The sequence below is a fragment of the Triticum urartu genome, chromosome 2, assembly GCF_003073215.2.
Source record: "Triticum urartu cultivar G1812 chromosome 2, Tu2.1, whole genome shotgun sequence".
In the NCBI taxonomy this organism is placed as follows: domain Eukaryota; kingdom Viridiplantae; phylum Streptophyta; class Magnoliopsida; order Poales; family Poaceae; genus Triticum; species Triticum urartu.
The window spans coordinates 705,371,541-705,393,603 of NC_053023.1; the positions used below are offsets into that span (position 1 = coordinate 705,371,541).

At 43.5% G+C, this 22,063-nt stretch overlaps 2 protein-coding genes across 2 annotated transcripts; both read left to right on the forward strand.

Annotated features, from left to right (window-relative positions):
- The first annotated feature begins 14,137 nt into the window (after nt 1-14,137).
- On the forward strand, nt 14,138-19,002 carry LOC125539921. The gene is made up of 5 exons (XM_048703455.1): nt 14,138-15,446; nt 15,639-15,862; nt 15,950-17,504; nt 17,719-17,960; nt 18,042-19,002. Exons 1-5 carry the CDS (start codon nt 14,228-14,230, stop codon nt 18,753-18,755), a joined length of 3,954 nt encoding a protein of 1,317 aa, XP_048559412.1. The 5' UTR covers nt 14,138-14,227; the 3' UTR covers nt 18,756-19,002.
- A 459-nt stretch (nt 19,003-19,461) lies between these two features.
- Nucleotides 19,462-20,882, forward strand: LOC125534233. The gene is made up of 3 exons (XM_048697506.1): nt 19,462-19,642; nt 19,788-20,105; nt 20,322-20,882. The coding sequence occupies exons 1-3, from the start codon at nt 19,608-19,610 to the stop codon at nt 20,572-20,574; spliced, it is 606 nt and encodes a 201-aa protein (XP_048553463.1). The 5' UTR covers nt 19,462-19,607; the 3' UTR covers nt 20,575-20,882.
- Nucleotides 20,883-22,063: the final 1,181 nt, after the last annotated feature.

Below are 22,063 nucleotides of genomic sequence, written 5' to 3' on the forward strand. Positions count from 1 at the left end.
ATTTATGGACTGGTGCAAGCCTCTCGGAGTTGGAATAAACGCTTTGATAGTGTGATCAAAGCATTTGGTTTTATACAGACTTTCGGAGAAGCCTGTATTTACAAGAAAGTGAGTGGGAGCTCCGTAGCATTTCTGATATTATATGTGGATGACATATTACTGATTGGAAATGATATAGAATTTCTGGATAGCATAAAGGGATACTTGAATAAGAGTTTTTCAATGAAAGACCTCGGTGAAGCTGCGTACATATTACGCATAAAGATCTATAGAGATAGATCAAGATGCTTAATTGGACTTTCACAAAGCACATACCTTGACAAGATTTTGAAGAAGTTCAAAATGGATCAAGCAAAGAAAGGGTTCTTGCCTGTGTTACAAGGTGTGAAGTTGAGTCAGACTCAATGCCCGACCACTGCAGAAGATAGAGAGACAATGAAAGATGTTCCCTATGCTTCAGCCATAGGCTCTATCATGTATGCAATGATGTGTACCAGACCTATTGTGTGTCTTGCTATAAGTCTAGCAGGGAGGTACCAAAGTAATCCAGGAGTGGATCACTGGACAGCGGTCAAGAACACCCTGAAATACCTGAAAAGGACTAAGGATATGTTTCTCGTATATGGAGGTGACAAAGAGCTCATCGTAAACGATTATGTTGATGCAAGCTTTGACACTGATCGGGACGATTCCAAATCGCAAACCGGATACGTGTTTACATTAAACGGTGGAGCTGTCAGTTGGTGCAGTTCTAAACAAAGCGTCGTAGCGGGATCTACATGTGAAGCGGAGTACATAGCTGCTTCGGAAGCAGCAAACGAAGGAGTCTGGATGAAGGAGTTCATATCCGATCTAGGTGTCATACCTAGTGCATATGGTCCAATGAAAATCTTTTGTGACAATACTGGTGCAATTGCCTTGGCAAAGGAATCCAGATTTCACAAGAGAACCAAACACATCAAGAGACGCTTCAATTCCATCCGGGATCTAGTCCAGGTGGGAGACATAGAGATTTGCAAGATACATACAGATCTGAATGTTGCAGACCCGCTGACTAAGCCTCTTCCACGGGCAAAACATGATCAGCACCAAGGCCCCATGGGTGTTAGAATCATTACTGTGTAATCTAGATTATTGACTCTAGTGCAAGTGGGAGACTGAAGGAAATATGCCCTAGAGGCAATAATAAAGTTATTATTTATTTCCTTATATCATGATAAATGTTTATTATTCATGCTAGAATTGTATTAACCGGAAACATAATACATGTGTGAATACATAGACAAACAGAATGTCACTAGTATGCCTCTACTTGACTAGCTCGTTAATCAAAGATGGTTATGTTTCCTAACCATGAACAAAGAGTTGTTATTTGATTAACGAGGTCACATCATTAGTTGAATGATCTGATTGACATGACCCATTCCATTAGCTTAGCACCCGATCGTTTAGTATGTTGCTATTGCTTTCTTCATGACTTATACATGTTCCTATGACTATGAGATTATGCAACTCCCGTTTGCCGGAGGAACACTTTGTGTGCTACCAAACGTCACAACGTAAATGGGTGATTATAAAGGTGCTCTACAGGTGTCTCCAAAGGTGGATGTTGGGTTGGCGTATTTCGAGATTAGGATTTGTCACTCCGATTGTCGGAGAGGTATCTCTGGGCCCTCTCGGTAATGCACATCCATAAGCCTTGCAAGCATTGCAACTAATATGTTAGTTGTGAGATGATGTATTACGGAACGAGTAAAGAGACTTGCTGGTAACGAGATTGAACTAGGTATTGGATACCGACGATCGAATCTCGGGCAAGTAACATACCGATGACAAAGGGAACAACGTATGTTGTTATGCGGTCTGACTGATAAAGATCTTCGTAGAATATGTAGGAGCCAATATGGGCATCCAGGTCCCGCTATTGGTTATTGACCAGAGAGGTGTCTCGGTCATGTCTACATAGTTCTCGAACCCATAGGGTCCGCACGCTTAACGTTCGTTGACGATATAGTACTATGTGAGTTATGTATGTTGGTGACCGAATGTTGTTCGAAGTCCGGAATGAGATCACGGACATGACGAGGAACTCCGGAGTGGTCCGGAGACAAAGTTTGATATATGGGATAATAGTGTTTGGTCACCGGAAGGGTTCCGGAAATCACCGGAAGGGGTTCCGGATGTTTCCCGAAATGTTTGGGTACGAGAACACTTTATTTGGGCCAAAGGGGAAAGCCCACAAGGTTTTTGGAAAGCGCAAAAGGAAGTTTTGCGGAGTCCAGGGGCCAGACGCCAGGGTCCCTGGCGTCTGGGTACAGACGCCGGGAACCCTGGCGTCTGGCCCTGGAGTCCGAGAAGGACTCTTGCCTTTCGGGTGAAACCGACTTTGTGGAGGCTTTTACTCCAAGTTTCGACCCCAGGGCTCAACATATAAATAGAGGGGCAGGGCTAGCACCAGAGACAGATCAAGAAACACCAAGCCGTGTGCCGGCAACCCTGTCTTCTCTAGTTTATCCTCTGTCATAGTTTTCGTAGTGCTTAGGCGAAGCCCTGCGGAGATTGTTCTTCACCAACACCGTCACCACGCCGTCGTGCTGCTGGAACTCATCTACTACTTTGCCCCTCTTGCTGGATCGAGAAGGCGAGGACGTCACCGAGCCGAACGTGTGCAGAACTCGGAGGTGTCGTGCTTTCGGTACTTGGATCGGTCGGACGTGAAGACGTACGACTACATCAACCGCGTTGATATAACGCTTCCGCGAACGGTCTACAAGGGTACATAGACAACACTCTCCCCTCTCATTGCTATGCATCACCATGATCTTGCGTGTGCGTAGGAATTTTTTTGAAATTACTACGTTCCCCAACACATAGCATTAGTCAATGATGCAACTCATGAAAGAATTAATAAGGGAAGAGAAAATTCACATATAAATATACTATCTCAGAAATCTTTTGTGATTGTGAACCCTCATCAAAATATTATATGCCAAAATTGTTGAACTTGGACAAGAAAGACAACTTAATGGTTTATGTTTGTTTATATTCACAAAGAAGTCATATTGTCATAGATCCTTCAACATGTGGTGCTTGCCCCTATCTTTGCTAGCCAAAAATTCCGCACTAAGTAGAGATACTACTTGTGCATCCAAAAACCCTTAAACCCAAATCTTTTTCAAGTGTCCACCATACCTACCTATGGATTGAGCAAGATCCCTCAAATAAGTTGTCATCGGTGTGAAAAGGCAATAAAAATTGCTTCTAAATATGTGAGATCATTTAGTGTAAGAGAAAATTGAGCGTTGTACAAACTTGGATGACAAAGAATAAAAGCGACATACTGCATAATAAAGGTTGTCATCTTAAGGGGCAATACAACATGACATTCTCTTGCACTAAGGGATTGAGCATGCAAACAAATAAGCGCATGGCAACCTCTGCTTCCCTCTGCGAAGGGCCTATCTTTTACTTTTATGTATTTACTTTTATGCAAAGTCAAAGTTTTCCTTCTATTCCTTTTTATTTTCTCTTTTGGCAAGCATCATGTGGTGAGGAAAGATCTAGGCACATATGTCCAGTTGAATGTAGATAGCATGAGTTATTATTGTTGACATCACCCTTTAGGTGAGTATGTTGGGAGGCGAAACTATAAGCCCCTATCTTTCTATGTGTCCGATTGAAACGTTTTGCTCATGGGTAAAAGGTGAGTGTTAGCAACCATAGAAGACTATATGATGGTTGAGTATGTAGACTTGCTTAAAAGTCTCCAACACGTGACTCTTCCTGAAAAGATGATGAATTGTAGTTGCAAAGTTGACTGAGAACATAGTTTGTTGGTTTCTAATAGAATTTTTGCTTCATACTTCGATTATGTGATGAACTGTTACTTATTCATAGGAAGTATATGATGCAAGATCTGTGGTAAAAGTCCCATGTTTAATTTTGTTGCTGTTATAATAATCAACATGATGCTTCTTTGTCTGTATTTTGTTTTTATCGACACCTCTCTCTCAAAGCATGTGGACATGTTTTTTGATTTCGGTTTTTGCTTGAGGAAAGCGAGGTCTAAGCTTGGGGGAGTTGATACGTCCATTTTGCATCATGTTTTCTTACTGTTATTTATAATGTTTTTATCCATAATAATGCTTTTTGGAGTAATTCTAATGCCTTCTCTCTCATAATTTGCAAGGAACACACCAAGAGGGAGAATTCCGGCAGCTGGAAATCTGGACCTGAAAAAGCTATGTCAGGCCACCTATTCTGCACAACTCCAAATACGCTGAAACTTCACGGAGATTTTTTATGGATTATTTAAGAAATATTGGATCCAATAAACACCAGAGGGGGGCCACCAGGTGGGCACAACCCACCTGGGCGTGCCAGGCCCCCCAGGCGCGCTCTGATGGGTTGTGTCCTCCTCGGCCCACCTTCGGTGCCCATCTTTTGGTATATAAGTCATTTTGACCTAAACAAATAAGGAGAAGGCTTTCGGGACGGAGCGCCGCCATCTTAAGGTGGAACTTGGGCAGGAGCACTTTTGCCCTCCGGCGGAGCGATTCTGCCGGGGAAACTTCCCTCCCGGAGGGGGAAATCATCGTCATCATCATCACCAACAGCTCTCCCATCTTGGGGAGGGAAATCTCCATCAACATCTTCAACAACACCATCTCATCTCAAACCCTAGTTCATCTCTTGTATTCAATCTTGTTACCGGAACTATAGATTGGTGTCTGTGAGTGACTAGTAGTGTTGATTACATGTTGTAGTTGATTACTATATGGTTTATTTGGTGGAATATTATATGTTCAGATCCATTATGCTATTTAATCCCCCTCTGATCATGAGCATGTTTATCATTTGTGAGTAGTTACTTTTGTTCTTGAGGTCACGGGAGAAATCATGTTGCAAGTAATCATGTGAACTTGATATGTGTTCGATACGTTGATAGCATGTATGTTGTTATTCCCTTAGTGGTGTCATGTGAACATAGATTACATGACACTTGACCATATTTGGGCCTAAGGAAATGCATTATGGAGTAGCAATTAGATGGTGGGTTGCGAGAGTGACAGAAACTTAAACCCCAGTTTATGCGCTATTCCGTAAGGGGCCGATTGGATCCTAAAGTTTAATGCTATCGTTAGAATTTATTCTTAATACTTTTCTTGTAGTTGAGGATGCTTGTGGGAGGGTTAATCATAAGTAGGAGGTTTGTTCAAGTAAGAACAACACCTAAGCACTGGTCCACCCACATATCAAATTATCAAAGTAGCGAACACAAATCAAACCAACATGATGAAAGTGACTATATGAAATTCCTATGTACCCTCAAGAACGCTTTACTTATTATAAGAGACCGTTTTGGCCTGTCTTTTGCCTCAAAAGGATTGGGCTATCCTGATGCATACTTGTTACTATTATCGTTATTTGCTCGTTACAAATTATCTTGCTATCAAACTACTCGCTACTTACAATTTTGGCACTTGCAGACAACACCTTACTGAAAACTACTTGTCATTTCCTTCTGCTCCTCGTTGGGTTTGACACTCTTACTTATCGAAAAGAGCTACAATTGATCCCCTATACTTGTGGGCCATCAATGTGGACTATTTGGCATTCTCGCAACAGATTAAAGCATGACCAAAAGGGCCTGGATCCGGCCACCTCCTTGCATTTGATTAAGGAGTCACTAGTGCTGTTGGAGTTGCCACGGAATGCTACGAAAATACTCCCAGGTTATGGCTAGCGGCCCCCAGATGTAGGAACTATCAAGATCATGATGGATGGCGCAATCAATTTTGCTGAAAATTGCAGTGGTGCGGGTGGTGTCGCGCGATCGAGCACTGCATTCTTGGGAGCTTGGTGTAAACCACATGTGGGAATCTGTGACCCACTTATTGCGGAAGCTTTGGCAATGCGTGATGGTGCTCGCTTTGCCAAAATCCGAGGATTTACGCATGTGATCATGGAGATGGATTATCTGGAGATGATGCAACTGTGGAACATTCGTCACAATTCTCGTTCAATTGTGGCCCCTATCTTACTTGAAATTGGAGAGCTAGTTAGAGATTTTCCGTTATTTGATGTACTTCATGCAAATCAGTCGGCAAACGTTCCTGCATATCTGTGTGCCAAGCATGCTTGCATGCTGAATGTGACCGAGTGCTGGCTCGATGAAACACCTAGCTTCCTGTCTGCTGGCTGATTGTTCTAGGCATGCCTTGATTTAATAAAGCTCTCTGAATTATCGCAAAAGTATATATTTGAGTATAAATAAAAAATAAAAATAAAACACAAAACAAAAAAATGTGAAGAAGGAACAGAAAAAACGAGGTTGTGGCTTGATAACCCACAAGTATAGGGGATCAATTGTAGCCTCTTTCGATAAGTAAGAGTGTCGAACCCAACGAGGAGCTAAAGGTAGAACAAATATTCCCTCAAGTTCTATCGACCACCGATACAACTCTACGCACGCTTAACGTTCGCTTTACCTAGAACAAGTATGAAACTAGAAGTACTTTGTATGTGTTTTTGGATAGGTTTGCAAGAATATAAAGAGCACGTAAATAAAAACTAGGGGCTGTTTAGATAAAGACACAATAAAGTAAATATAGCTAGTGTGGAAAAGTGGTGGTAGGAGTTGCGAAATTGTCCCTAAGCAATTGACTACTTTACTAGACCGATAGCAATTCATCAACCACCGATAGGACAACGAAAATCTACTCAGACATCATAGGATGGCAATACATCATTGGATAATAATATGAAGCATAAAGCACCATGTTCAAGTAGAGGGTACAGCGGGTTGCGGGAGAGTGGACCACTGTAGATAGAGGGGGAAGGTGATGGAGATGTTGGTGAAGATGGCGGAGGTGTTGGTGTAGATCGCGGTGATGATCATGGCCCCTGGCGGCGTTCCGGCGCCACCGGAAGCGAGGGGGAGAGAGCCCCCTCCTTCTTCTTCCTTGACCTTCTCCCTAGATGGGAGAAGGGTTTCCCCTCTGGTCCATGGTCTCCATGGCGTGGGAGGGGCGAGAGCCCCTCTGAGATTGGATCTGTCTCTCTTTGTTTCTGCGCTCTTGTCTGGTGCCCTTTCACTGTTTTGTATATATATGGAGATCTGTAACTCCGATTGGACTGAAACCTTCGCCGTGATTTTTTTACCAAAAATTAGCTTTCTTGCGTCCGAAGAAGGGCATCAACCGCCTTACAGGTGGCCCACGAGGGTCAGGGGCGTGCCCAGGGGGCAGGCGCACCCCTGCCTCGTGGCCACCTCGGGCACCGTCTCGTGTTGATTCTTCTTCCCATATTCTCCAAATATTCCAAAAATATTCTCCGTCCATTTTTATCCCGTTTGGACTCCGTTTGATAAGGACATTCTGCGAAACAAAAACATGCAACAAACAGGAACTGGCACTGGGCACTGGGCACTGGATCAATATGTTAGTCCCAAAAATAATATAAAAAGTTGCCAAAAGTATATGAAAGTTGAATAATATTGGCATGGAACAATCAAAAATTATAGATACGACGGAGACATATCAGCATCCCCAAGCTTAATTCCCGCTCATCCTCGAGTAGGTAAATGATAAAAAAGATAATTTTTGATGTGGAATGCTACCTAGCATAATCTTGATCATGTATCTAATCATGGCATGAATATTAAGACACGAGTGATTCAAAGCAATAGTCTATCATTTGACATTAAGACAATAATACTTCAAGCATACCAACCAAGCAATTATGTCTTATCGAAATAACATAGACAAAGAAAGCCCATCCCTACAAAATCATATAGTCTGGCTATGCTCCATATTCACCACACAAAGCATTCAAATCATGCACAACCCCGATGACAAGCCGAGCAATTGGTTCATACTTTTTAACGTGCTTCAGCCTTTTCAACCCTCACGCAATACATGAGCGCAAGCCATGGATATAGCACTATAGGTGGAATAGCATATGATGATGGAGGTTGTGTGGAGAAGACAAAAAAGGAGAAAGTCTCACATCGACGCGGCTAATCAACGGGCTATGGAGATGCCCATCAATTGATGTCAATGTGAGGAGTAGGGATTGCCATGCAACGGATGCACTAGAGCTATAAGTGTATGAAAGCTCAAACTGAAACTAAGTGGGTGTGCATCCAACTTGCTTGCTCGTGAAGACCTCGGGCATTTGAGGAAGCCCATCGTCGGAATATACAAGCCAAGTTCTATAATGAAAATTCCCACTAGTATATGAAAGTGATAACTCAAGAGACTCTCTATATGAAGAACATGGTGCTACTTTGAAGCACAAGTGTGGTAAAAGGATATTAACATTGCCCCTTCTCTCCTTTTCTCTCTTTTTTTTTCTTTTTTTTCTTTTTTTTGGGCCTTCTTTTTTTTGGCCTTTATCTTTTTTTTCGTCCGGAGTCTCATCCCGACTTGTGGGGGAATCATAGTCTCCATCATCCTTTCCTCACTAGGGCAATGCTCTAATAATGATGATCATCACACTTTTATTTACTTACAACTCAATATTATAACTCGATACTAGAACAAGGATATGACTCTATATGAATGCCTCTGGCAGTGTACCAGGATGTGCAATGATCTAGCATAGCAAAGATATAAAAAATGGATAAGCCATGAAAACATCATGCTAGCTGTCTTACGATCATGCAAAGCAATATGACAATAAATGCTCAAGCCATGTATATGATGATGATGGAAGTTGCATGGCAATATATCTCGGAATGGCTATGGAAATGCCATGATAGGTAGGTACAGTGGCTGTTTTGAGGAAGATATAATGAGGCTTATGTGTGATAGAGCCGTATCGTATCACAGGGTTTGGATGCACCGGCGAAGTTTGCACCAACTCTCGAGGTGAGAAAGGGCAATGCACGGTACCGAAGAGGCTAGCAATGATGGAAGGGTGAGAGTGCGTATAATCCATGGACTCACATTAGTCATAAAGAACTCATATACTTATTGCAAAAGTTTATTAGCCCTCGAAGCAAAGTACTACTACACATGCCCCTAGGGGGATAGATTGGTAGGAAAAGACCATTGCTCGTCCCCGACCGCCACTCATAAGGAAGACAATCAATAAATAAATCATGCTTCGACTTCGTTACATAACGGTTCACCATACGTGCATGCTACGGGAATCACAAACCTCAACACAAGTATTTCTACTAATCCACAACTACCCACTAGCATGACTCTAATATCACCATATTTATATCGCAAAAGTATTGCAAGGAATCAAACACATCATATTCAGTGATCTACAGGTTTTATGTAGGATTTTATGACTAACCATGTGAATGACCAGTTCCTGTCATCTCTCTAAATAGATATAAGTGAAGCAAGAGAGTTTAATTCTTTCTACAAAAGACATGCCCACGCTCTAAAAAATATAAGTGAAGCAAAAGAGCATTCTACAAATAGCGGTTTTCTATGTGAAGAGAAACAGGCAATCCAAACTTCAAATGATATAAGTGAAGCACATGAAGCATTCTATAAAGCCATACACAAAAGATATAAGTGAAGTGCAATGAGCATTCTATAAATCAACCAAGGACTATCTCATACCAACATGGTGCATAAAAGAAAAATGAAAACTAAATGCAAAAGACGATCCAAGATTTGCACATATCGCATGAACGAAACGAATCCGAAAACATACCGATACTTGTTGAAGAAAGAGGGGATGCCTTCCGGGGCATCCCCAAGCTTAGACACTTGAGTCTCCTTGAATATTTACTTGGGGTGCCTCGGGCATCCCCAAGCTTGTGCTCTTGCCTCTCTTCCTTCTTCTCACATCGAGACCTCCTCGATCATCGAACACTTCATCCACACAAAGCTTCAACAAAAAACTCGGCAAGATCCGTTAGTATAATAAAGCAAATCACTACTCTAAGTACTGTTGCAAACCAATTCATATCTTGTTTTTTCATTATATCTACTGTAATATAACTTTTCCATGGCTTAATCCACTGATACAAATTGATAGTTTCATCAAAACAAGCAAACTATGCATCAAAAACAGAATTTGTCTAAAATAGAACAGTCTGTAATAATCTGAACATTAACCATACTTCTGATATTTGAAAATTTCTGCCAAAATTAGGAAAATAAACAATTTTTATAGAAAGACAGTGCAAAAAGAATCAGAACCATTTGACGTTCCAGTAAAAAATTAAAATCGCGCACTACAGCCAAAGGTTCTGTCCTGCACCGTACAAACCAACAAACATTATAAACATCCTAAAGGCAAACCTTGGCACATTATTTTTATAATACAATGGAATTGTACAAGGGGATAATTATTTTTATTGCAAAGTTTCTGTAATCAAGATTCACAAAGTTTCCGTGAGCATGAACAAAGTTCAAGGCTAGCTCCCACTTCAACAATGCTCGTCTTTCTCACTTTCGCTTTTCTTTTTGAAAAGTTTCGGGTTCCCTCTTTATTTTTTTTTGCTTTTAAACTATATGAAAGCACTCAACAAAAATAAATGACTCTCTAAAACTTCCGGGTTGTCTCCCTGGCAGCGCCTTTTTAAAGCCATTAAGCTAGGCATATAGTGCTCAAGTAATGAATCCACCCGGATCCCAAGGTATATCAAAGCCAATTTTAATTAGCAATGATTTGTAATTTAGTAGTGATCACAAAGTAACATACATCATGAAACAACGAAGTCTAACTCTCCCAGTCAAAAAAAAAGAAGTCTAACTCTCTTCCTATGCATCGGCATGTCATAAAAGAACAATTCATGCACACATAGTAAAGGCCAATGCATAGTATAAACAGTTTCTTGCAATTTTATCATGTGGGAAACATAGAGAGGTGGAGATATAGTTCCTCTCTCATAATAATTGCAAGTAGGAGCAGCAAGCACATGCATATTATATTCATCAAAATCATCATGTGCAATGGTAAAAGGCAACCCATCAATATAATCCTTAATAAGGGCAAACTTCTCCAATATAGTATAACCGGGAGAATTCAAAAAGATAATAGGACTATCATGCGTGGGTGCAATAGCAACAATTTCATGTTTAACATAAGGAACTATAGCAAGTTCATCTCCATAAGCATAATTCATATTGGCATCTTGGCCACAAGCATAGCAAGCATCATCAAAAAGGGATATTTCAAGAGAATCAACTGGATCATAAAAATCATCATAGCAATCATCCTTCGGTAAGCACGAAGGGAAATTAAACAAAGTATGAGTTGAAGAGTTACTCTCATTGGAAGGTGGGCACGGGTAGCTAATCCGCTCTTCCTCCTTTTGTTCTTTGCTCTCCTCGTCATCTTTTTCATCCAATGAGCTCACAGTTTTATCAATTTCTTCTTCCATAGACTCCTGCAAAATATTAGTCTCTTCTTGGACAGCGGAGTAGTCCTCAATATATGGTTCAACATATGCATTAGAAGCATAATTATCATAGCAATATTTAAGTATGGCAAAATTTTCAGATTTGTAAAGAGTAGCATCATACATTTCAATCAAAGAAGCAATTTCATAAGCACCCTTAAAAGCAACAAATTCTTCAATTTGTTGAACATCATAGTAGTTATAAACACCCTTAGCATACGAAGATACGATTCCATTATCAATAAACTCACATTGGTAGGGAAGGTGTTTCTTAGGGTTTTCAGAACAACAAGTAACATCATATATTTCACATAAATTCCAAGCATAGCATTGCAAACGATGAATTTGATCCAGTAAATGTTTCCCTTTTCAGATATACGGTGTCGCACATAACAAGCATGCTCATCTAAAGATTTTCCCTCAACTAAGCTAGTTGGGGTTTCAGCACGAGCACATAGGGATTGAAGATAATCCAAGTAATAAGCTTCAGGAGTGTGATAGATTTTGAGTGGTTCTTCAACCATTGGTTCTGTAGGTACAACTAATTTTTTTGGTATTTTGCGTTTCCTACCCATAACTAAAGATAGAAAACAACTAAGAACAACAAATAAAAATTACTTAGTGATAAAGCAAACAAGCACACACGAGAATATTCACCCCATGCTATTGCTCCCCGGCAACGGCGCCAGAAAAAGGTCTTGATAACCCACAAGTATAGGGGATCAATTGTAGCCTCTTTCGATAAGTAAGAGTGTCAAACTCAACGAGGAGCTAAAGGTAGAACAAATATTCCCTCAAGTTCTATCGACCACCGATACAACTCTACGCACGCTTAACGTTCGCTTTACCTAGAACAAGTATGAAACTAGAAGTACTTTGTAGGTGTCTTTGGATAGGTTTGCAAGAATATAAAAAGCACGTAAATAAAAACTAGGAGCTGTTTAGATAAAGACACAATAAAGTAAATATAGCGAGTGTGGAAAAGTGGTGGTAGGAGTTGCGGAATTGTCCCTAAGCAATTGACTACTTTACTAGACCGATAGACATTCATCAACCACCGATAGGACAACGAAAATCTACTCAGACATCATAGGATGGCAATACATCATTGGATAATAATATGAAGCATAAAGTACCATGTTCAAGTAGAGGGTACAACGGGTTGCGGGAGAGTGGACCACTGTAGATAGAGGGGGGAAGGTGATGGAGATGTTGGTGAAGATGGCGGAGGTATTGGTGTAGATCGCGGTGATGATGATGGCCCCTGGCGGCGTTCCGGCGCCACCGAAAGCGAGGGGGAGAGAGCCCCCCTCCTCCTTCTTCTTCTTCCTTGACCTTCTCCCTAGATGGGAGAAGGGTTTCCCCTCTGGTCCATGGTCTCCATGGCGTGGAAGGGGCGAGAGCCCCTCCGAGATTGGATCTGTCTCTCTGTCTCTCTCTGTTTTCGCGCTCTTGTCTGGTGCCCTTTCGCCGTTTCGTATATATATGGAGATCCGTAACTCCGATTGGACTGAAACCTTCGCCGTGACTTTCCCAAAAATTAGCTTTCTTGCGGCCGAAGAAGGGCAGCAACCGCCTTACGGGTGGCCCACGAGGGTCAGGGGCGCGCCCCCTGCCTCGTGGCCACCTCGGGCACCGTGTCGCGTTGATTCTTCTTCCCATATTCTCCAAATATTCCAAAAATATTCTCCGTCCGTTTTTATCCCGTTTGGACTCTGTTTGATATGGATATTCTGCGAAACAAAAACATGCAATAAACAGGAACTGGCACTGGGCACTGGATCAATATGTTAGTCCCAAAAATAATATAAAAAGTTGCCAAAAATGTATGAAAGTTGAATAATATTGGCATGGAACAATAAAAAATTATAGATATGACGGAGACGTATCATGGCTTGTGGCCTCCTGCGCGCCGGGCCGGCCCAGTCTCGCACTCGGCCAGACGAGTCCGCCCTACATCTCGCAGTACGCGAGACATAGACGCGGCCAGTTTTATTTATGACGTATTCAGCAAGCCACGCGTACAATAGGAAGTTTAGGTGCGTCTCGATCTACCGGGTCGGGCTAAGCCTGAGAGAATATATAGGCACACGCCCATCTCTCCGTATCTTGAAACCCTAAGTTGGGGACCTTTGCCTTTCCCCAAACAATAAATTGTTTTTGATACATAATGTACACTTTTCATAAAATCGAGGAACATTTTTTTATACACGTTTCACATTTTTCGAATACATTTTTTGAAAATAATTTTTTGATGGCTACCTACTTTTATTTAATATATGTTGCACATATATATAAATAATATTTCGTATACACGTTTAACATTTTTTAAATGGACCTTCAATATTTTACATACACATTGTATATTTTTTATATGAGAATATTTTTCTATACGTATTTAATATTTTCTATATACATGACCAACTTTTATCATACACATTGTATATATATTTTTGTATACATGAGAAATATTTTTTATATACTACATGTCTAACATTTTTAAATTTCTTGATTAACGTTTTTCAAATGGTTTATGTAAAAAATTTTTAGGCAAATATTTGAGTATAAATAAAAATATAATACTAATAATATGGTTTTTGGCCGGACGGGGCTGCCCTACGTCTCGCAATAAGCGAGACATAGACGCGCCCGGTTTTATTACCTGCCGCTTGCGGAATAGGTGCGTCCGTCTCGATCTATTACTGGGCCGGGCTGAGAAGAAAATATAAGGCGCACGCCCGTCTGCAACCGTATCTTGCAAACCCTAAGTTGGGACCTTTGCCTTTCCCCCAAACAAGAAACGAGAGCGGCGGCGGCGAAGAAAGGAGAAGGGATATTGGTGAGGAGGGTGAGATGGCCACCGCAGGGAGTTCGGAGGGAAAGACTGGCGAGTCGATGTTTAGCAAGGAGGGTGAGATGGCCACCGCAGAGAGTTCGAAGGGAAGGACTGGCGGGTCCATGTTTAGCAAGGAGGGTGAGATGGCCACCGCAGGGAGTTCGAAGGGGTGGGAGTACGAGTTTCGCGGGGTTACGATCGCCACCATAGAGAGTTCGAAGGAAAGGCCTGGCGGGCTTAGCAAGGAGTTCCATCAGGCTGGGCTCTGTTTGCAGAATAGTATTCGAGAGATCGAGGCCAAGATTTCGAAGATTGGACATTGCGACCAAGGTGAAGGGAAGAACTTCGATTATCTTCACGTGTTCAGATCGGATATGCTCGTCTTGTTGGCCAAGATCTTCCGTTTGGCCTATGAGGAGGACCAGCAGACCGCCGGTTGGATCGGCAATAAAGAAGAATCGATGGAGACCGAGAGCAAGATTGGCGACTGCAGAGAGATAGAAACTCTAGGGAAGTCGTCGAAGGGATGCAGAAGTGCCGGATACCTAGAACTCGAGAATCTGCTCCATCGTGCCAGAATCCAAATCGCTGAACAGATAGGCAGAGGCTTTCAATGCAGGGGGCTGCATGATCTGGTTGCAAAGGAGACCCAGGGGCACGTTGTTGGCCAGGCACACAGCCAACTCCCCTGGGATACCGTGCCAGATGTGACAACTGAGATCCTGTTAAAATTTGAGAAAGTGGTCGGTGACATTGACAAGCTATTTCAAGCAGAAAAGATCCGGAAGGAGGCAATGGCAGTGCTGAGGTTCGGCTTCAGACTGCACTTGTTCTCCGAGCAGATTGTGGAGCTGCGGCACGAGATGTCCAAAATGCTGCAATCGTTCTCATCAGTAAACAAAGATATAAGGAGCACATTGCTTAAGTTTATTTCTGAGCCATACTTAGGCCGTATCTGTAAATTGCAACGGATCTCTGAGCGTCTTAGTATGCTCCAGCGAATGTACCCAGATTTTAACACGAAATTGAAATCAACAATCATCAAGCTGAAATCAGAATCATTCTCCTCAGCAATGGAGGAGTTGAAGCAGGAGGAGGAGAGCGGCAGGGAAGGAGTGGCCGCAGAAGGCCATGGAGACCAAAAAGTTTCCATGGAGATGGAGGGGAAGAGATTCGCTTCCTATCGTCGCTGCTGGGAATGTATATGGGGCAACGACCGCAACTTCGAAGACCAGAGTGAGTAAACATGAATGCTGCTAGTTATCTAGCCTTAGTTATAGTTTTCTTCTTCACTTACTGCATGATTCCTTAGATGTTGGAATTTACTTCACTTATTGATTATGCTTTATTCTTCTTGAATGCGTAAAAGGATTCTGGCCACTATAATTACTTCATGTTTGACCTACTCATACTTTAACTTGCATACAGCATTATTGAGCCCCATGCTCTTTACACATTGCACAACCCGCATCCCAAGTGAAGCTGTCGCAGGGAGTACCTTGCAGATCTACTCCATCAAAATCTCAACAGCAAAAGAACTCACATTGCCACTGGAGGTGTACGGAGTGGTTGCAGTCCGAGATGCTGTGGACCGTCATCGCAATCCTCTATTCCTTCGTTCAAGAATGCATTGCCAAGTCCTCGAAAAAAATGTATGTATGGTATTTTCATGTTCTTAATATTCAGTTTGTTGCCTGCATCCTTGTTGATTAGTTAATGGCAAACGATTATGCGTGCAGGATTCTTTTTTGAGCTTGACTGGCCCGGTTCGTGCAATTGTGTCAATGGACACTGTTTACATCGAAATCCAACTAAAAGTAAAGGGCGCGACAGAATCTGAAGATACATCATTGATCAGTACATTTGGCTTTTACAATGGTGATAGTTCTGGTAGCTATCTCGCCAAAAACAGTTTGTGCACAGTGGAGTTATGCTATGAGCAACTTAAACAGTCGGTCCAAGCCACTATCGTGGGTGTGTTTGTTACACCCAAACAGGAATCATTGCCTTTTCCATATGGCGGCCGAGTGATTTGCTCCTCACTGCCTCAGGATGGTAATGAAGACATCGATGGGCTCCCACCTAGGGAAGTCTTGCTGCTTGATTCGAAAGGTGAAGGAATGTCTCTGACTAGTAATGGTTACCTTAGTCTGGCAAGACGTGTAGTTTCTGTGGAGTTAAAAGGAAAGCTGCAAGTCCTCATAATGGCTGAATCATCATCACAAAATGCTGAGATTGCTGCTCAATTCTTCTTCACACCCGAAAAATACGACACAAGTAAATGTGACTGTTCCCTCCCTGATGGCTCTAAGGTTGAGATTACTGTTGCTTGGTCCCTTGTTCCCTCGACGATGCTACAGTCAGGTGACAGTCATGAGGACAGTGGGATGGTGACCGCAAGATATTCGAAGGGAAGGAGTGACGGGTGCTTGTTAGGTGACTCGCTATGCATGGCTACACTCTCAATGCAGCAGAGTGTCAGTTGGGTCCAGGCCCGGGAGGATAAGATTTTGGAGATTGGACTTCGCGAATCCGTGGAACACTCGAATCTTCTGAAGTTGAAATTTGATATGTTGGAGTTGTTGGAAAATATCTTCGCTCGGGCCGAGTATGATACCCATAGCAAAATTTGCGACGACGGTGACGTTCGGCCCGAGTATGAAACCCATATAAAAATTTGCGATGACGGTGAGATGGAAACTGGAGGGAAGCCTTCGAAGGGAAGGAGTGGCGATGTTGAATTGTTGAGGATTGGCAATGAAGGCAGAATGTTGCAGACCCCGAGCAAGATTGGTGACGGTGGCAAATTGGTGTCCAAGCATTTCAAGGAGCAGATGGTCAGGTTCTCAATGTCTGTAGCCAGATCTGTCAGAAACGTGCTTGAGGAGGAGGCAGAGGCAGAGACCGAGACTTCGGGGGTGGTGCCGATGGTCGGCTTCAAATTAGGTTTGCTCTCCAGGCAGTTTGATGAGCTGTGGGACGACATGCGCCAGCTTGTCTCAACAGAAGCAAAATTTCTAGCAATATGCATGCTTATTCATGAGCCCTTCGCACGCTATTGCTCCACATTGAAGTTTATCTCTGCAGTTTTCAACCGGCTTTGTCGATGGGTGCCAGATTTGACAACGGCAATGGGATCGATAAGGGAGCATGAGGAGATAGAGGATGGGGATAAGGTTGGGAAGTTTGTGAATGAGTATGAAGAGGAGAAGAAGGCTGAGCAGTTCTATTTCAGTGCCCATCGTGAAAACTGGGAATTTAGTCGCAGCAACTTTGGCAGCTTCGAAGACACAAGTGAGTAAATGTGCTAGTGATATGGTTTTTAGTTAGTTTGCTTTTCTTTTTCCACTTGCTGCATGTCTCTAGCAAGCCAAATTGTCCTGTAAGCGTAAAGATTTACTCTACTTAGATTGATACTTCTTAAATGTGTAGTAAAAGCAATCTGTGCACTCTTTAGTTAGTTCACGTTAGATTTCTATCTAACACATACTTGACTTCTTGCATGCAGCGGTATTGAGCTCCATGCTCTTTACCCACTACATACCAGGCCACACCCAATTGGGTGCTGATGTTGGGAGGACCATGCAGGTCTACTCTATTAAAGTTGTAGAAACCGCAGAAACAGAAGGCTATGCCCTTGAGTGGCCACTGAAGGTATACGGTGTAGTCGCTGCACGAGATGTTGTGGACTATCGTCGCAACATTCTCTTCCTTCGCACTAGGGATGACTGCCAAATCCTGACAAAACAGGTACCATGGGTATTTTCCTGTTCTTTTTATTATTGTTTGCATCTTTGTTGGTAAATTAATGGCGAATAATGATGCTTGCAGGATCCTTTTCTGCACTTGACTGGCCCGTCTCGTGCAATTATTTCGGGGGACATACTGGACAACACTCTTATAATTGAAGTACACCTAAGACTAAAGGACATGGTGGAGTCTGAAGATAGAACGTTGATCAGTAAAGCCTTTGTTTATGATGAAGATGATCTTGGCAGTGGTGATAGTATTTCTGAGCATCTCCTCCAGGGCCTTTGTTCAATAGAGTTACGCTATGAGCATATTGAACAATCACTCCAAGCCACTATTCTCGGTATCCGTGTTATACAGGGCCCATTGTGTTGTGGCAATGGCATCAAAGTCTTTTGCTCAGCACTACCTAAAGATAAAACTCAAGACCGTGTTAAGTGCCCATTCGAGTGTGTTTTGCTGCTTGGTTCACAAACTGGAACTGTGCCTGTGGGTGGCTATCTAGATCTGTCAAGGCAGGTTGTATCAGTAAAATTAAGAGGGGAGCTGAAAATTCTCATACAGGCTGAGGAAATCAGCGGAAGTGTTGTCTTCAAAGCTGAAGACAGCAACATAAGTCGAGAAAGGTGCCGGCTTGGTGATTGTGAGGTCGAGATAACCATTGCTTGGTCCCTCCTTGTTGAAAGCCAGCATGATCTCTCGGTGGAGGGCTATATAGCGCCTTACGCAGAAGAATTAATTTCACCTATGCCTATCATGAAGCTTTATAGAAGTCGCTCGTTAAAGATGGTTTAGCATGCTCACCTGGGAGAAGGATTCATGCATCTGACATCTTGTGAAGTCTACCGTGAACTTGTTTGCTACTTGTTCCTGTACTATGCTCGTTATTTCTTTACTATGGTCTTGTGTATCCTATACGCTTAGTGCTATTCAGTGTGGACAAGGCCTGTATAAAATAAAATTGCTGTTGTTCCTATATTTTGTTGAGCCACTTTAGCTTCTTATTTTTGAATTGTATGCCAATTTGCATTTGTTGTTTGGATACCTGTTGATTTGTCTGTGAATCTGGAGATAGATGTAGATTTGTGTTTTCGACATAGCTGATTTTCAGTCCTTTGAAAAGCAGGCCATGGAAAGAACTTCGCAGCAAAAGCCTGCCTATCAGCATGGCCGCCTTCAAATATTTTCACCACACATGAGAATGATTCTGCCCAGAATCTACACAATCCTGCACAAAAGCGAGGTGGATGTTGCTTTTTTTTTTCCTTTGAAGATGGATGATCATTTAGTAGCAAGCAGAGGAGAGGGGCGTTTTGGAGGCCGAGCACCCTGGAGGCCGTAATCTCTGTCGACCATTTCAACATCTGGATGCGTGCTGTCAGCCTTCAGAGCTGTATACGATCGATAGTGAAAAGAAATACAACGGTGCCGTCTCGGTCGTGTTCACCATTTGCGTGGGCCTAACCTGCGCCTCGCGCGAACATGATGTTCTTGGTGGGCGGCTTTGAATTTGGCCCACTGCGCGGGCTGGCGAGCGGTCGATTGAGAGTAAATGTATCTTGTGGACCCGCTCGCTGACCCGTAGGGTACGCGTTTTCGGCCCGTCGACCGCTAAATGGATCTTAGCGGAGAAGATGCGCTTTCGCCATGGATGGCATGAAGTTCACTGCGAGGAATCAGATGTAGGTGTTCCGTTTAACTCTGAATTTTCGCCTATTTTCGGTCTTGGTGATGTCCCGTAGTTGGCGTGGCAGTGGTTTGGATTGTCGCTTTCCCGTATTTCTTCATCTGAAATCAGATCTGGCTCCGCGTTATTTCTCTGGGCAGATTCGTTCCTCGTTTGGAAGTTGGGGTTGTCTTGAGAGATGGAGTTGGCGACGCGCGCTCGATTGATGATGGGACCAGTGGAACTGCTGGTGTCCAAGATGGCTTGATTTCCTCTGAGCCAGTGCGCATGGATGGGTACCCCCTAGAAGACGAATCAGTTGAGCAGACGGAAGAAACATTTGTCACCGACAGGAATTGCAGCTCGTACAATGGTTGTGGCGAAGGGGTGGGCGATTCATGTGAGCTAGGCGCTGCAAATTTTAGAGAGGAGGATGGCGTGGTCGTGTTAAAGTCAAACGGATCTTATTGGACCAGGAGGTGACTTCCCCTGTTTTTTCATTCTAAACCTGTCACCTGATCTTTGCTATATATTTTCTGCAGATGTCTTTGTGTGAAATTCAGAAGAAGCCTGCTCGTGTGTCTTATTCTTTAGATGTTTGTTAAATGCATGGTAGCGAGCGCCTGGGGATGGCACTTGTAGTGTTTTTGCATTGAGAAAACCATCTTATTTAGTTGATATGGCATGGTTTGCAGGATCAGAATTGGCGAGGCGGCAGATGAGAGGGAGCAGAGTTCAAGCAAAGTGCCTGCCCTGGGGACTTCAGTTCGTGCTTATGTCGACAACAAGACTGGAAATGCTATTAATTCAGCAATTGGCACTAGCTTCGATTCTGTCGAGGAGGGCTACGAATTTTACAATCTCTACTCGTGGGAAGTTGGTTTTGGTGCCCGTTACACAAAAAGCCGTTTGAATGTACACCGGAAGAAGTGCACGCGCAGGAGATAGTGTGCGCCTGTGCGGTGAGTCACCAAGACCAACATTTTTTATCGTGCTTGTGAGGAACGATCATTTAGGTTAAATCTTACGTGGAGTGTGGTCTGTGAGTGTGTTTTCTGCAGGGTGTAAACCATTGTAGGCTAAGAGAACTCTAGCAAACCCCGCATCCCGCCGACCCGCAAAATGCGTTTGCAGTTCGCGGTAGGCCGGTCGCAACGGCGGACCCGTATAAAAGGATATTCGCAGAATATGCTTTTTTACGGGTCGGCTTTGCGAGGTCTGGTCTGGCGCCGCTCCCCCCTGCCCGCAAAACCTAAATTTGCACCTCAATTTGACACAACATAATGCATTTCTTTTCTTTTTCAACAACATTGAATACATAGGACATCACCAAAACTTTGCTAGAATAGCAAGACCAAAGAAAACAAGAACCACAAGTATGCATTTTAGAAGATTTCCAACTTCCATAACTGCTCCCACTAGTTGGACCAATATATTCTTCATGCATTCATTGTTGATCTATGGATTCTTGATTTTGCATTCTTCATTCTTCATCTTTGGTTCTAAAGAAGTAGACGTTGCTTCCCCTCTAGTTGCACATGCAGCCGCATCATTACCTTCGATTCTACTAAGGAGTGCACGAACGTCTATCTTTCTATCAATAAATCAATGTATTCGCCTTCCCAAAACCAAAATGAGCATCCATCGTCCTACACACATGATGATGTTCGAAATAAGCTATTGCGATTGAACCAAAGAATGAGCTATCGAAATGAGCCGAATGAAAACAGCACGTACCCCGTCGTTTTCGCATTTGAAGAACACCCATCTAGGGTGCTCCGGCGTGCCCGAAGTTAGCCGCAGCATTGTCTGCGTGCACTCGTCGCACTGTATGAGCGGCATCGGCGAGCCATAAAGCCTCAGTGCAAGCGCCGAGCCCGACGGACGGCCGAATCCATGCCCCCAAACCGTCGGCGGCGGCGACAGGACGAACCCGTACCTGCATGCGGCGAGGCGACTTTGTCGGGGCTGTGCGAGATGCTCCCCGACCATTCCATCGCTTGGCGCAGCCATCGGCGGCCAGAAAAGCCAAATCCGGCCGCCCGCGACGAAGGGTCGTAACTTCCTGGCCCGCCGACACAGGAGGAGGGGGGGCGGAGGGCAACCTCGTGCGTGTGGCGGCCTTTCGGCGTGCTCCCGCCGGCTACTTTCGCCAGAATCTTAGGCGGCGGGGCGAGGTTGTTGGTGGGGAAAAGCGCGGGCTGAAATGTCCTCCCCACTAACCGCTCCCGCAATATGCAGGGCACCGACGGGCCGGGGGGGGGGGACCAGCGTATTCACGGGTTGGGCTCAAGATTTTCCGTGCCCCTCAAAGTTTTTTGCGGGCTGGCCGCGTTTGCGAGGTCTGTTCAGGCGGGATTTTCCGCGCCGACCCGCATTTTGGTGGTTATTTTGCGAGTCAAGGCTTTTTGCGGGGTCTGCTAGAGATGTTCTAACA